Source organism: Myxine glutinosa, chromosome 7 (genome assembly GCF_964187855.1).
Source record: "Myxine glutinosa chromosome 7, kmMyxGlut1.1, whole genome shotgun sequence".
Taxonomy (NCBI): Eukaryota; Metazoa; Chordata; class Myxini; order Myxiniformes; family Myxinidae; genus Myxine; species Myxine glutinosa.
In genome coordinates this window covers 1,927,669-1,941,215 of record NC_136267.1, presented here as the reverse complement: position 1 = coordinate 1,941,215, position 13,547 = coordinate 1,927,669, and the positions used below count along the sequence as shown (strand labels likewise).

At 47.9% G+C, this 13,547-nt stretch overlaps 1 protein-coding gene across 1 annotated transcript in view; it reads right to left on the bottom strand.

Moving 5' to 3' along the window:
* Window positions 1-433: 433 nt before the first annotated feature.
* LOC137430692 (neural cell adhesion molecule 1-like) overlaps window positions 434-13,547 on the bottom strand; it is a 226,783-nt gene continuing 213,669 nt past the window's right edge. The window contains exons 12-13 of the mRNA XM_068121468.2: window positions 6,257-6,445; window positions 434-636 (exon numbers count right to left, since the gene is read on the bottom strand). Of these exons, the coding sequence (XP_067977569.2) occupies window positions 434-636; window positions 6,257-6,445 (392 nt within the window). The remainder of the gene's footprint in view (window positions 637-6,256; window positions 6,446-13,547) is intronic.

The window sequence follows — 13,547 nt, the reverse complement described above, 5'->3', positions numbered from 1 at the left end:
GTTATGACCGGAGGGCCAGGGCTGACTAAATAACTGACTGGGTTTTAGGTATAATAAATTATGGCCAGAGGGTCAGGGCTGACTAAATGACGAACTGGGTTTTACGTGTATTAAGTTATGGCCAGAGGGTATTAAGGGCCGGAGGGCCAGGGCTGACTAAATGACTGACTGGGTATTATGTGTGTTAAGTTATGACCGGAGGGCCAGGGCTGACTAAATGACTGACTGGGTTTTAGGTATATTAAGTTATGGCCGGAGGGCCAGGGCTGACTAAATGACTGACTGGGTTTTAGGTATATTAAGTTATGGCCGGAGGGCCAGGGCTGACTAAATGACTGACTGGGCATTAGGTATAATAAATTATGGCCAGAGGGTCAGGGCTGACTAAATGACGAACTGGGTTTTACGTGTATTAAGTTATGGCCAGAGGGTATTAAGGGCCGGAGGGCCAGGGCTGACTAAATGACTGACTGGGTATTAGGTGTATTAAGTTATGACCGGAGGGCCAGGGCTTACGAATAGGCAGCGTTTCAAATTGCACGGCTGTGCTGAACTCTCCCGTGCCGGCACCATTGCGAGCGGCAGCTTGCACATCATATCGCCTTTCTGGTTTCAAGCCGGTCACCTGCACACTCTCTGGGGAACACAACGTCTCAGGGTCGAGGCCTAGTGATGCCGATAACGAACAATTCTTCACTTTATGAGAGATTCCAAGTGAAATGTGATGTAGTGTTTGAAATAATTCTGGAAACACACGAGCGGCAAACATAATTATTTCATACACCAGTTAAAATTAACAAGGATTGGAAAAGGCATGCGCACAGGATGGGAAAATTATTGGCAGATGCGGTTCAGATGTGCTGGGAATTGGTAAGAACAAAGAGGGGGGAAAGGGCGAGACAATGGAAGAGTGCAGAGTGGTGGGGACGGGGGATTTGAGGGGGGGAGGGGGAACGATGGAGAGGCAGTGGGGGAAAATATCTCTCTCTTTTGATATATATTTGATATCTATCTATTTTGATATCTCTCTGGCCATTCTCAGAGAGCCTCCTCAGCGCCAACGAGTCTGGCATTTCACTCAGGCTGACTGGCATGGTCTTCAAGCAGCCATCAATCATCTGGACTGGTCTCCCATCTCTACTGCTTCTGACATCAACTCTTCCTGGGAATTCTTCCAAAGTAAACTGCTCTCTCTCATGCACAGATTTATCCCATCTCCTCTTCAGTTGTCGTACCCTTCCGCCCATCCATGGTACACTGAAGCTTGTGGTGAGGCAGTTGCCATGAAGCAACTTGCCTTCACCTCATGGAAGGCTAATCCAACTGAAGATAATCTCAGTTCCTTTCACAAAGCTCGAAACAAGTGTGTGTCTACCCTCAGGAGAGCCAGGAAACAATATCTCTCTACTCTCAAAACCGAACTCTCAAACCTGTCTCCTTCCTCCAAATCCTGGTGGCGTCTGGTCACATCTGTTTCTGGTGTTTGTTCCTCCTCCATCACCTCCCTTACTTCAAACGGCTACACAGTTGACACCGCACGTGAAAAAGCCGAATGCCTCAACTCTGTTTGCCTCAAAATCGTGTGTCCCGAACCCATCTCTCTCTGTACCCACCTTACCCAGTCGAACCCAACTGCTCCAGGACTCTGTGTCCTTCTCTCCTGACAAGGTGGAGAGGTTTTTGTCAAACCTCGACTCTGATTCTGCAACTGGACCAGACGGCATCGGCCCATGGGTCCTAAAATCCTGCTCTGCCGCTCCATCTCACCCTCTGTTCTCTTCACCTTCTCTTTTACTCAAATTCATCTGCCAGCATCTTGGAAATCAGCCAACATTACCGCTTTACAAAAAAAAGGTGCAAAAACAGATCCTTGCAACTACAGACCAATCAGCCTGGTCCCAATAATCAGCAAGGTCATGGAATCAATCATTGCTTCTGACATCAAATCCTTCCTCTTCTCCAATGGCTTGATCTCGGATCATCAATTTGGATTCAGACCAGGTCATTCTACTCTGGACATGCTGCTTCTGCTGTCTTAGCAATGGATGGTGGTCCTCAATGTCACGTGCCTTCGATACAGTCTGGCACCCCGCTCTGCTCTCCAAACTCTCCTCATATGGTATAAATGTAAATCTCCACACATGGCTTGCGGACTTCCTCTCTGGTCGTTGTCAACGTGTGGCCCTGAATGGGTTTCTCTCATCTCCCCTTCCTGTTCAGGCTGGAGTTCCTCAAGGCAGGGTTCTGGGCCCTGTGCTTTTTCTGGTCTTTATCAATGATCTCTCCGACTCTCTGGAAAATCCTCTCTTTCTCTTTGATGATGACTCCACTCTCTGCCGCTCCATTCCTCATCCCTCAAATCGGCAGTCTGCAGCCTCCTCACTCTCTGCAGACCTGGACAAAATCACAGACTGGTCAAACAAGTGGACCATGTCTTTCAATCGTGACAAATCTCACACTCTCACTATGTCTCTCCGAAAAGATCATTTGGAAAACCCTCCCATCCACTTTCTGAACAATCCTCTCCAAGAAGTTCTGTCACTCAAGCTCTTGGGTCTCACAATCTGCCATGATCTATCCTGGGAAAACCACATTTCCAAGCTGGCCTCCAAAGCCAGTCGCCGACTGGGCATTATCCGTCGTGCGAAGTCCTTCCTTGGCACACCTGAGCTCCTCACCACATACAAGGCTTTCATCTGCAGCTCAATGGAATACTGTTCCCCCCTCTGGGATGGTGCTGCTGCCTCACACCAAGCTCGGCTTCACGCTGTTGAAACCAACGCTTTCAGAATCGTTGGAATCTCCCGCGATGAAGCTAACTCTGAGGGCCTTTCACCCACTCACCACAGGCTTGGTGGTCTTTCTGTCTTCTACCGACTCCTATCTGGCGTTGCTCCCCCAGCTCTCTCTGTGCTCTGTCCCCCAAATATTCCTACAGGTTGCACAAGATCTGCCTGCAACCCTCTTATGGTTAAACTGCCAAAATCAAGACTCTCTATTCACCTTCACTCTTTCATTCCTCTTTTCTCCCGCCTCTGGAACAAACTCCTGGAAGTCCTAGCAGTGTCCATGTTTTTTGTTTTTTAGAATCTCTATCCCCCTTCCCATGCCTCCTCCCCCCAAGCCCTCTCCCTCGCACAGATCTACAGATGTCCCTGCTCTCAAATGTTGTACTTGTGTGCTTCCCTCTCTCTCCCCATCTTGTCTCCCGCTCCCTTTATCTTGTGTTTTATGTGCCAGCTTGTCTTATTGTGATTAATGTAAGCTCTTACACGAGCCTCGATCTTGCATACCAAAAAAAAAAAAAAAAACAGCAAGACGGGAGGGGGGTGGGGGGGGCATCGGCAAGATGGGGGGAACAGTGGCGGGACGGGGGGAACAGCGGTGAGATGGGGGAACAGCAGTGAGATGGGAAGACAGCGGTGAGACGGGGCAGTGGCAGTGGTGAGATGGGGGAACATGTTGGAAAAGTGGCAGAAGAGTGGCAAGACAGGGGGGGGACAGTGGCGAGACGGGGGGGGGGGGGGGGGACTGCGGTGAGACGAGGGGAACAGCAGTGAGATGGGGGAACAGCGGCAAGACGAGGGGAACTGCGGTGAAACATGGGGAGCGGCAGTGAGATGGGGGAACAGCGGCAAGACGAGGGGACACAGCGGCAAGACGGAGGGAACAGCAGAGAGATGGGGAAACAGTGGCAAGACGAGGGGGAACAGCAGTGAGATGGGGGAACAGTGGCAAGACGAGGGGACACAGCGGCAAGACGGGGGGAACAGCAGAGAGATAGGGAAACAGTGGCAAGACGAGGGGGAACAGCAGTGAGATGGGGGAACAGTGGCAAGACGAGGGGACACAGCGGCAAGACGGGGGGAACAGCAGAGAGATGGGGAAACAGCGGCAAGACGAGGGGGACAGCAGTGAGATGGGGGAACAGTGGCAAGACGAGGGGACACAGCGGCAAGACGGGGGGAACAGCAGAGAGATGGGGAAACAGTGGCAAGACGGAGGGAACAGCAGAGAGATGGGGAAACAGTGGCAAGACGAGGGGGAACAGCAGTGAGATGGGGGAACAGTGGCAAGACGAGGGGACACAGCGGCAAGACGGGGGGAACAGCAGAGAGATGGGGAAACAGCGGCAAGACGAGGGGGACAGCAGTGAGATGGGGGAACAGTGGCAAGACGAGGGGACACAGCGGCAAGACGGGGGGAACAGCAGTGAGATGGGGGAACAGCGGCGAGACGAGGGCAACAGCAGTGAGATGGGGGAACAGCGGCGAGACGAGGGGAACAGCAGTGAGATGGCGGAACAGCGGCGAGACGAGGGGAACAGCAGTGAGATGGGGGAACAGTGGCGAGATGGGAGGGCGGGGGGTCAGCAGTGAGGTGGGGGAACAGTGGTGAGATGGGGGGGACGGCGGACAGCAGTGAGATGGGGGAACAGTGGTGAGACGAGGGGAACAGCGGCGAGGGGGTTGGGGGAACAGCGGCGAGACAAGGGGAACAGCAGTGAGATGGGGGAACAGTGGCAAGACGAGGGGAACAGTGGCGAGACGGGGGGCTGGCGGGGACAGCAGTGAGATGGGGGAACATTGGTGAGACGGGGGGAACATTGGCAAGACGGGGGGAACATTGGCAAGACGGGGGGAACAGCGGTGAGATGGGGGGGGGGGAGCAGCGGTGAGATGGGGGGGGAACAGCGGTGAGATGGGGGGTGGGGAACAGCGGCGATATGGGGGGAACAGTGGAGAGACAAGGGGAACAGCAGTGAGATGGGGGAACAGCGGTGAGACGAGGGGAACAGCAGTGAGATGGGGGAACAGCAGTGAGATGGGGGAACAGCAGTGAGATGGGGGAACAGCAGTGAGATGGGGGAACAGTGGTGAGATGGGGGAACAGCAGTGAGATGGGGGAACAGCAGTGAGATGGGGGAACAGCAGTGAGATGGGGGAACAGTGGTGAGATGGGGGAACAGTGGTGAGATGGGGGAACAGCGGCGAGACGAGGGGAACAGCAGTGAGATGGGGGAACAGCAGTGATATGGGGGAACAGTGGTGAGATGGGGGAACAGTGGTGAGACAAGGGGAACAGCAGTGAGATGGGGGAACAGCAGTGAGATGGGGAAACAGTGGTGAGATTGGGGAACAGCGGCGAGATGAGGGGAACTGCAGTGAGATGGGGGAACAGCGGCGAGACGAGGGGAACAGTGGTGAGATGGGGGAACAGTGGTGAGACAAGGGGCACAGCAGTGAGATGGGGGAACAGTGGTGAGATGGGGGAACAGCGGTGAGACGAGGGGAACAGCAGTGAGATTGGGGAACAGCGGCGAGACGAGGGGAACAGCAGTGAGATGGGGGAACAGTGGTGAGACAAGGGGAACAGCAGTGAGATGGGGGAACAGCGGCGAGACGAGGGGAACAGCAGTGAGATGGGGGAACAGCGGCGAGACGAGGGGAACAGCAGTGAGATGGGGGAACAGTGGTGAGACAAGGGGAACAGCAGTGAGATGGGGGAACAGCAGTGAGATGGGGGAACAGCGACGAGACGAGGGGAACAGCAGTGAGATGGGGGAACAGCGGCGAGACGAGGGGAACAGTGGTGAGACGGGGGTGGGGGTGGAGGAGGACAGCAGTGAGATGGGGGAACAGTGGCGGGACGGGGGGGAACAGTGGCGAGACGGGGGGGCACAGTGGTGAGATGGGGGAGGGGGTGGAGGGGGACAGCAGTGAGATGGGGGAACAGTGGTGAGACGGGGGAGGGGGTGGAGGGGGGCAGCAGTGAGATGGGGGAACAGTGGTGGGACGGGGGGGGGGGGGGACAGCGGCGAGACGAGGGGAACATTGGTGAGACGGGGGAGGGGGTGGAGGGGGACAGCAGTGAGATGGGGGAACAGTGGCGGGACGGGGGGAACAGTGGCGAGACGGGGGGAACAGCGGCGAGATGGGGGGGGGGACAGCGGAAAGACGGGAGGGGGGGGACAGCGGTGAGACGGGGGGGGGACAGCGGTGAGACGGGGGGGGCAGCGGTGAGACGGGGGGGGGGGGACAGCGGTGAGATGGGTGGAATAGCGGTGAGATGGGTGGAACAGCGGTGAGATGGGTGGAACAGCAGTGAGATGTGGGAACAGCGGTGAGATGGGTGGAACAGCGGCGAGACGGAGGGGGGGGGCATCAGTGAGGCAGGGGGAACGGGTGAGTCATATAGTTTGAGAGGAATTATGAAAATGGAAAACAATATAGCAAAGCGAGGAGTTCGTTCAAACCTTGTTGGCCATTGGTAGTGAACCTCTGCCACTCACGACGACTGCCACTGCCTCGCTCATCCGCAGGCCGAATGCGAACTATAAACTCCAACACAGGAACTCCACCGTTCGCCTCCGGCTCATCCAGCTTGACCTCGGCCGACGTCGAATATGGACGGACGTTTGAAACACTAGGTGCTGAGGGGGAAACTGCAGGGATTGGAGATTAAGAGAGGCAGTGTGGTTAGTTGTTTGTTTTTTTTACTTTCAGGTTTGAAGTTAAAATTGCATAAATGTTTATTAAATAATTAATATGTTTATCAGATGCAATTGTTTTAATTCAGTTAAAACAACCAAGATGAAATGCCAAAAAAATCTATTCTTGCTAAGCATGGGTCATAAAATGGCCTGCATTTGTCTAAATTTGTGCAATGTTTCTCCTTGTTACAGCAGGAAATCATTTATTTTGTTAAATAAAAATGTTAGTGGACTCGATAGCTGAAAATGTGGAGACCGGGGTAAAAGGCTGCGTAAAGTAGACGACTTCAATCAAAATCTTGGAGGGTTCAGAACCTTTTCGTGGATTGGCAGGTTCGCATTGGATTGTATCTAAAGGTACACTCGGGATGTTCGTGTAAGACTCAACTAGCAATGAGATGCGGATTTGCAGAAGATGCTCGAACACCTTGTGTGATGTGCAGGGTCATGATATTGCTCGGTAGTTTGAGGGCTATCTCGTAGCTTCCCTGGCTTAGTAGGGTGGCTTAGCAAAATTACCGTTACACGGTGGACAAAATCACCAAATTTGGCATGAACACTCCTAATGACCTATTAATCAATATTAGCCGAGGAGCCCTCGCGAATTTTTACGCGTATTCGTGTAAAACCAAAAAATCCAAAATGGCCGCCATCCAGTAATTAAAAACACATTTCCCGGGTTATATAAGTCATGGATAGCAAAAATTGGTATCAAAATATAAATTTTTAGGACACTGAATGTGTATTTTGATATTACAATATCACCAGTAAATTTAAAGGGACATTCAGTGATTTCATGTGAAGGGCGCCCTCAATGTTAGGGGGGGGGGAAAGCTTTTGGCTTGAATACATTGCTTATAACTCCAGGTCATCAATTATTGCGAATGATAAGCTGTAAACATTGTACCCTGGAAATACAACATTATCATTAGGAGTGCAAAATATCGAGCCCAAGAATTGGGCGTGTCGCTTATTGGATGTCACGCCTACCATTACAATCAGTATCCACTATAAACCAATGAGAGGTTTAGATTAAGACTTAATCTAAACCTCTCATTGGTTTATAGTGGATACTGATTGTAATGGTAGGCGTGACATCCAATAAGCGACACGCCCAATTCTTGGGCTCGATATTTTGCACTCCTAATGGTTATCCTTTCTGGTCGGATCCAGCTTGGACTAGACTATTAAGTACATATGTACACCTGATATAGGCTGCACATTAATCAAAACAAAACACTGAAACAAAAAAAAGCCGACTTGGAGGTACATGTAAGCAAAGTATGTCATTTGTTTTTGAAAAAATGAGGATGCCCCCAAAAGTCTCTGGTACTGCATATTGATATAGCTTTATATATTACAATACTCCTGGTCTAAAAAAAACCTCCCAGTCCCACTTGGGATGAGGGGAATTTGTAGCCACACAATCATGAAACTTATAACCACTACATGATATAATTGACCTCAGTCATCAACTTTTAAAGAAAATAATTTTAAAAAATTGAGTGTACAAGTACTTTGGTCATTCAGTAGTGAGCATGGGGGATTTCTGTTGAACAAAAGTATATTATAATGTTCAGTGTGCAATGTGCAAATCCTTACTTTCTCAGTAATCTAGACATCTGCAATGTTCTTATTTACTTGTCTATTTAATACATGGGCAAACACAACGTTTTGAGCAGACAAGATTGGCATTGCCACATTTGCATGTGGTACAGTCTCCTTTGCAACCACATTTGATTAGTTCTCTGCATGCTCTGGAAACCTCTGGCATTGATATCCAAACTGGTACCCATACATCTGACACCTTGGTCCATGCAAATGTCTGTGGAGAAGGAACCACTTGCTGTGTCTGTGTGCTGGTTGTCCAGATTCCGGCTTGGTACAATGCCCGCCGGGCATGTTGAAGAAGAGCATCCTGTGTGGGTGGTATTCTGTCCATTGATCGATTCTTCTGGCAGAAGAGTTCCTGTCTTGCTTCATTGACGGAGCTCAAGGGACTTGTTCTATCATACAAGATGATGATTAGTCTCTCGATCTTCTGGAAGTGATCAGCGTCTGTATAAAGAAGCTCAAAGGGGTGACGAGCCAGATACACAAATGTTTCTGTGATGTCTTCATAGGCTTGCCAAGCCTGCCAGGCTGACTTCTTGCCCTTACCTTGGAAGGCTGATGTGGTATCACATCCAGAAAGGGCATGAAATACTGGTAGAGCTTGTGATCTTGTTTCCCCAAGTCTGTCACATATGGCATTGATACTGTAAAATCTGTAATTCTTACCCATTCCAAAGGCAACCCAGATGTCTACCAATGGCTGAGTGACCATGAGATCATAAAATGTACCAATAAGTATGACTACAACGTCTGTGTCAACAGTGCGCACTTTAATAGTCTTCATATCTTGCTCTAGTGCATGCACGATGTGCACTATGACCCTCGTATCTGCTTCCTCATGGTTGCAGTTCAGCATGGCGTTGATGGTGCCTGTGGATACTACAGATTCACCTGATGTGATGTACACGGATTTGCCTGATAGAAAGGTAAACTCGGCAACCTTGGACCGTCAGAAAGGCAAATAGCTCCTGTTTGTTTTTTGGATCACGGAGGAAGTCCATCCAATTGCCTGGAAGCTTGGTTTGGCCGGACACTTTTCTGCGCACACCCTTTCCTCTCTTTTCCCGGGTTGATTCCTTCAAACTGTCTGGAATGTATGTGTCCCACACAACATCCAACCTTGTGGCATTCTGTAGCTGCTTCACCAGGTAGGGGATGAACACCTTGTCTGCATACTCAATGAACGTGCTGACTGCAGTAGTCGGCAGACAGTGCACAATGACAGCACCATCCAGTACAATGCAGTCATAGGTTGAAGGTGGCTCAGGCTGCTCGGGCTGCTCAATACATTTCAGTAGATCGGACTTTGTGTTTGGTAAATGCAGCTTACCAAAGTGTGAGAGAGAAGGTGGAAAGGGTTGTATCTCATGGGCAAAGAATTCCTTCAGGTCACCCTCGCGACTTTGCATGGCAATGTACAACTGGCCAAAAAGTGCCACATTGTTCTGGAGCACTTTGATCTTCTTCCCCTGCTTTGTCGGGGCCTTGGGTTTAGGTCTCTTGAAGAGAGCCAGTGAGTTCTTCTTGATTGGGTCATGTATAGAGCAGCTGCGATCTTCAAGTACACTCTTGACATACTCCTGATACTGCTTTATGCCTGTGTCTTCCAATGTGCGTAGTGCGGATACTACAGACTCATCCATGCAATTGCGACTGTCGAGTGTCACTAGCTCTTCAAAATCATCAAGGAAGGGGTTTCCCATTCTGTTGAAGGTTTCAGAAAGATTGTTTACTTCCTTCTGAAATGTTTTTTGTGATGCAAGGCCCTGTTCATGGTTCCGAAAATCTGGGTCATCATTGGGAAAGTATTCTTCCTCAAACTGTGTTTGCAATCTGGCCAACTCGGGACCTGTTAACATCCAGCGTCTAAATGCGACAGGGTTTCCTGTGAGTCCAATACAACCACCAGAGCCTTTGACTTTCGCGTTCTCCTGTTCATGAGCTTGGTCAAATGGGATAGTAGAGAATATTTTGCTGGTTTTAGAAAGGACCCAGTGGCATTGTTTCTCAAACTCTTCCTTGATAGGGTCAGGCAGAGACTTCATATCTCTTATGTGAACAGGCATCCATCTTGGATTTGTTTGTGTTACCATGGTTACGTACATATTTCGAGAGGGCTCCTCGGCTAAAATCAACTGATATACCCTAAGGAAGCCTCACACCAAAAATGGCGCTTTTGTCCGCCCGGTAACGGTAATCTTGAAAATTGACCCCAAGCCACCCCGCTAGCTTGGGTATGGCGATAATCTTAACTTCTCTCCACATCGAAGGAATTGTGCCAGACTGATGGATAGCATTAAAGAAGGAATTGTGCCAGACTGATGGATAGCATTAAAGAAGGAATTGTGCCAGACTGATGGATAGCATTAAAGAAGGAATTGCGTCAGACTGATGGATAGCATTAAAGAAGGAATTGTGCCAGACTGATGGATAGCATTAAAGAAGGAATTGTGCCAGACTGATGGATAGCATTAAAGAAGGAATTGCGTCAGACTGATGGATAGCATTAAAGAAGGAATTGCGTCAGACTGATGGATAGAATTAAAGAAGGAATTGCGTCAGACTGATGGATAGCATTAAAGAAAGAATTGTGCCAGACTGATGGATAGCATTAAAGAAGGAATTGCGTCAGACTGATGGATAGCATTAAAGAAGGAATTGTGCCAGACTGATGGATAGCATTAAAGAAGGAATTGCGTCAGACTGATGGATAGCATTAAAGAAGGAATTGTGCCAGACTGATGGATAGCATTAAAGAAAGAATTGTGCCAGACTGATGGATAGCATTAAAGAAGGAATTGCGTCAGACTGATGGATAGCATTAAAGAAGGAATTGTGCCAGACTGATGGATAGCATTAAAGAAGGAATTGTGCCAGACTGATGGATAGCATTAAAGAAGGAATTGTGCCAGACTGATGGATAGCATTAAAGAAGGAATTGTGCCAGACTGATGGATAGAATTAAAGAAGGAATTGTGCCAGACTGATGGATAGCATTAAAGAAGGAATTGTGCCAGACTGATGGATAGCATTAAAGAAGGAATTGTGCCAGACTGATGGATAGAATTAAAGAAGGAATTGTGCCAGACTGATGGATAGAATTAAAGAAGGAATTGTGCCAGACTGATGGATAGCATTAAAGAAGGAATTGTGCCAGACTGATGGATAGCATTAAAGAAGGAATTGTGCCAGACTGATGGATAGAATTAAAGAAGGAATTGTGCCAGACTGATGGATAGCATTAAAGAAGGAATTGTGCCAGACTGATGGATAGCATTAAAGAAGGAATTGTGCCAGACTGATGGATAGAATTAAAGAAGGAATTGTGCCAGACTGATGGATAGAATTAAAGAAGGAATTGTGCCAGACTGATGGATAGCATTAAAGAAGGAATTGTGCCAGACTGATGGATAGCATTAAAGAAGGAATTGTGCCAGACTGATGGATAGCATTAAAGAAGGAATTGTGCCAGACTGATGGATAGCATTAAAGAAGGAATTGTGCCAGACTGATGGATAGCATTAAAGAAGGAATTGTGCCAGACTGATGGATAGAATTAAAGAAGGAATTGTGCCAGACTGATGGATAGCATTAAAGAAGGAATTGTGCCAGACTGATGGATAGCATTAAAGAAGGAATTGTGCCAGACTGATGGATAGAATTAAAGAAGGAATTGTGCCAGACTGATGGATAGCATTAAAGAAGGAATTGTGCCAGACTGATGGATAGCATTAAAGAAGGAATTGTGCCAGACTGATGGATAGCATTAAAGAAGGAATTGTGCCAGACTGATGGATAGAATTAAAGAAGGAATTGTGCCAGACTGATGGATAGCATTAAAGAAGGAATTGTGCCAGACTGATGGATAGCATTAAAGAAGGAATTGTGCCAGACTGATGGATAGCATTAAAGAAGGAATTGTGCCAGACTGATGGATAGCATTAAAGAAGGAATTGTGCCAGACTGATGGATAGCATTAAAGGAATTGTGCCAGACTGATGGATAGCATTAAAGAAGGAATTGTGCCAGACTGATGGATAGCATTAAAGAAGGAATTGTGCCAGACTGATGGATAGCATTAAAGAAGGAATTGTGCCAGACTGATGGATAGCATTAAAGAAGGAATTGTGCCAGACTGATGGATAGCATTAAAGAAGGAATTGTGCCAGACTGATGGATAGAATTAAAGAAGGAATTGTGCCAGACTGATGGATAGAATTAAAGAAGGAATTGTGCCAGACTGATGGATAGCATTAAAGAAGGAATTGTGCCAGACTGATGGATAGCATTAAAGAAGGAATTGTGCCAGACTGATGGATAGCATTAAAGAAGGAATTGTGCCAGACTGATGGATAGCATTAAAGAAGGAATTGTGCCAGACTGATGGATAGCATTAAAGAAGGAATTGTGCCAGACTGATGGATAGCATTAAAGAAGGAATTGTGCCAGACTGATGGATAGCATTAAAGAAGGAATTGCGTCAAGCCCTTAGGCCCGAGATTATTTAGGAAATCCATCATAACACAATACAAACAAGACAGAGCCTCGCTGGGTATATCGATTATATTTTAAATGTAAAATCTATAATCCTATCTCATTGCTGCAAAAACCTGTGTGCATGTGATGTATTATTTTTAAAGCCTTAGAATGAATCATAAAGATTACGGTGAATCTAGATGCAGACAAACACACCCTCAGGAAAGGGTGCGAATAACCTGAACGTGATCCACATTCAAGATTAAAAAACAAACAAACAAAATAACAAACTCGTTAGACGAAGAAATTAGACAAAAGCATTACGGTTAAATTGGACAACTGTGTAACTGTCCATGCGTGCTAGTCGAGCTAGTAGGCTGTGCAATACACCTCGGAAAACAAGCTTCACTGGCCACCTCAAAATGTGACTAATAGTACGGCGGATAAGCGCTCATATTATAACAATTGTGCATTTTATGAGAAAAGCATGAAATTTCTAACATAGTTAGTATATACCATAAGGTTTATTTTCAGATTTGGAGGGAAGTCAGATTTGACCTCCGAGGACCGTGAGAGGTCAAATCCAAAATGGCCACCAGTCCACCGGGTCTAATGTTCAAACGCGCTTAATTTTGGAAGCAAACAGTGTAGAAAAATATTATAGGTGTCGTTTCCAACTAAATTGGGGATGCCCATTCATTCGGTGATACTTTTGAGATCGCCAGAACTCAAGGTCATGCATTTAGGTCAAGGTCAAATTACGTTAAATATCTATTTTGATGATACTGCAGTTAGGAACTGCTATTGGAAAAAGTTCATTTGAACCACAGCTGCACCATCAAGAATTGTTGCATCAGCCACAGGCGCACTATTGTTTTCGAGCAGATCTGATTCCAGGCAGTGAAGTCGATCTGCTTTTACCCCAATCCGCATTTTTCCTCCAGTTGACGGAGCTGGTGGGGCT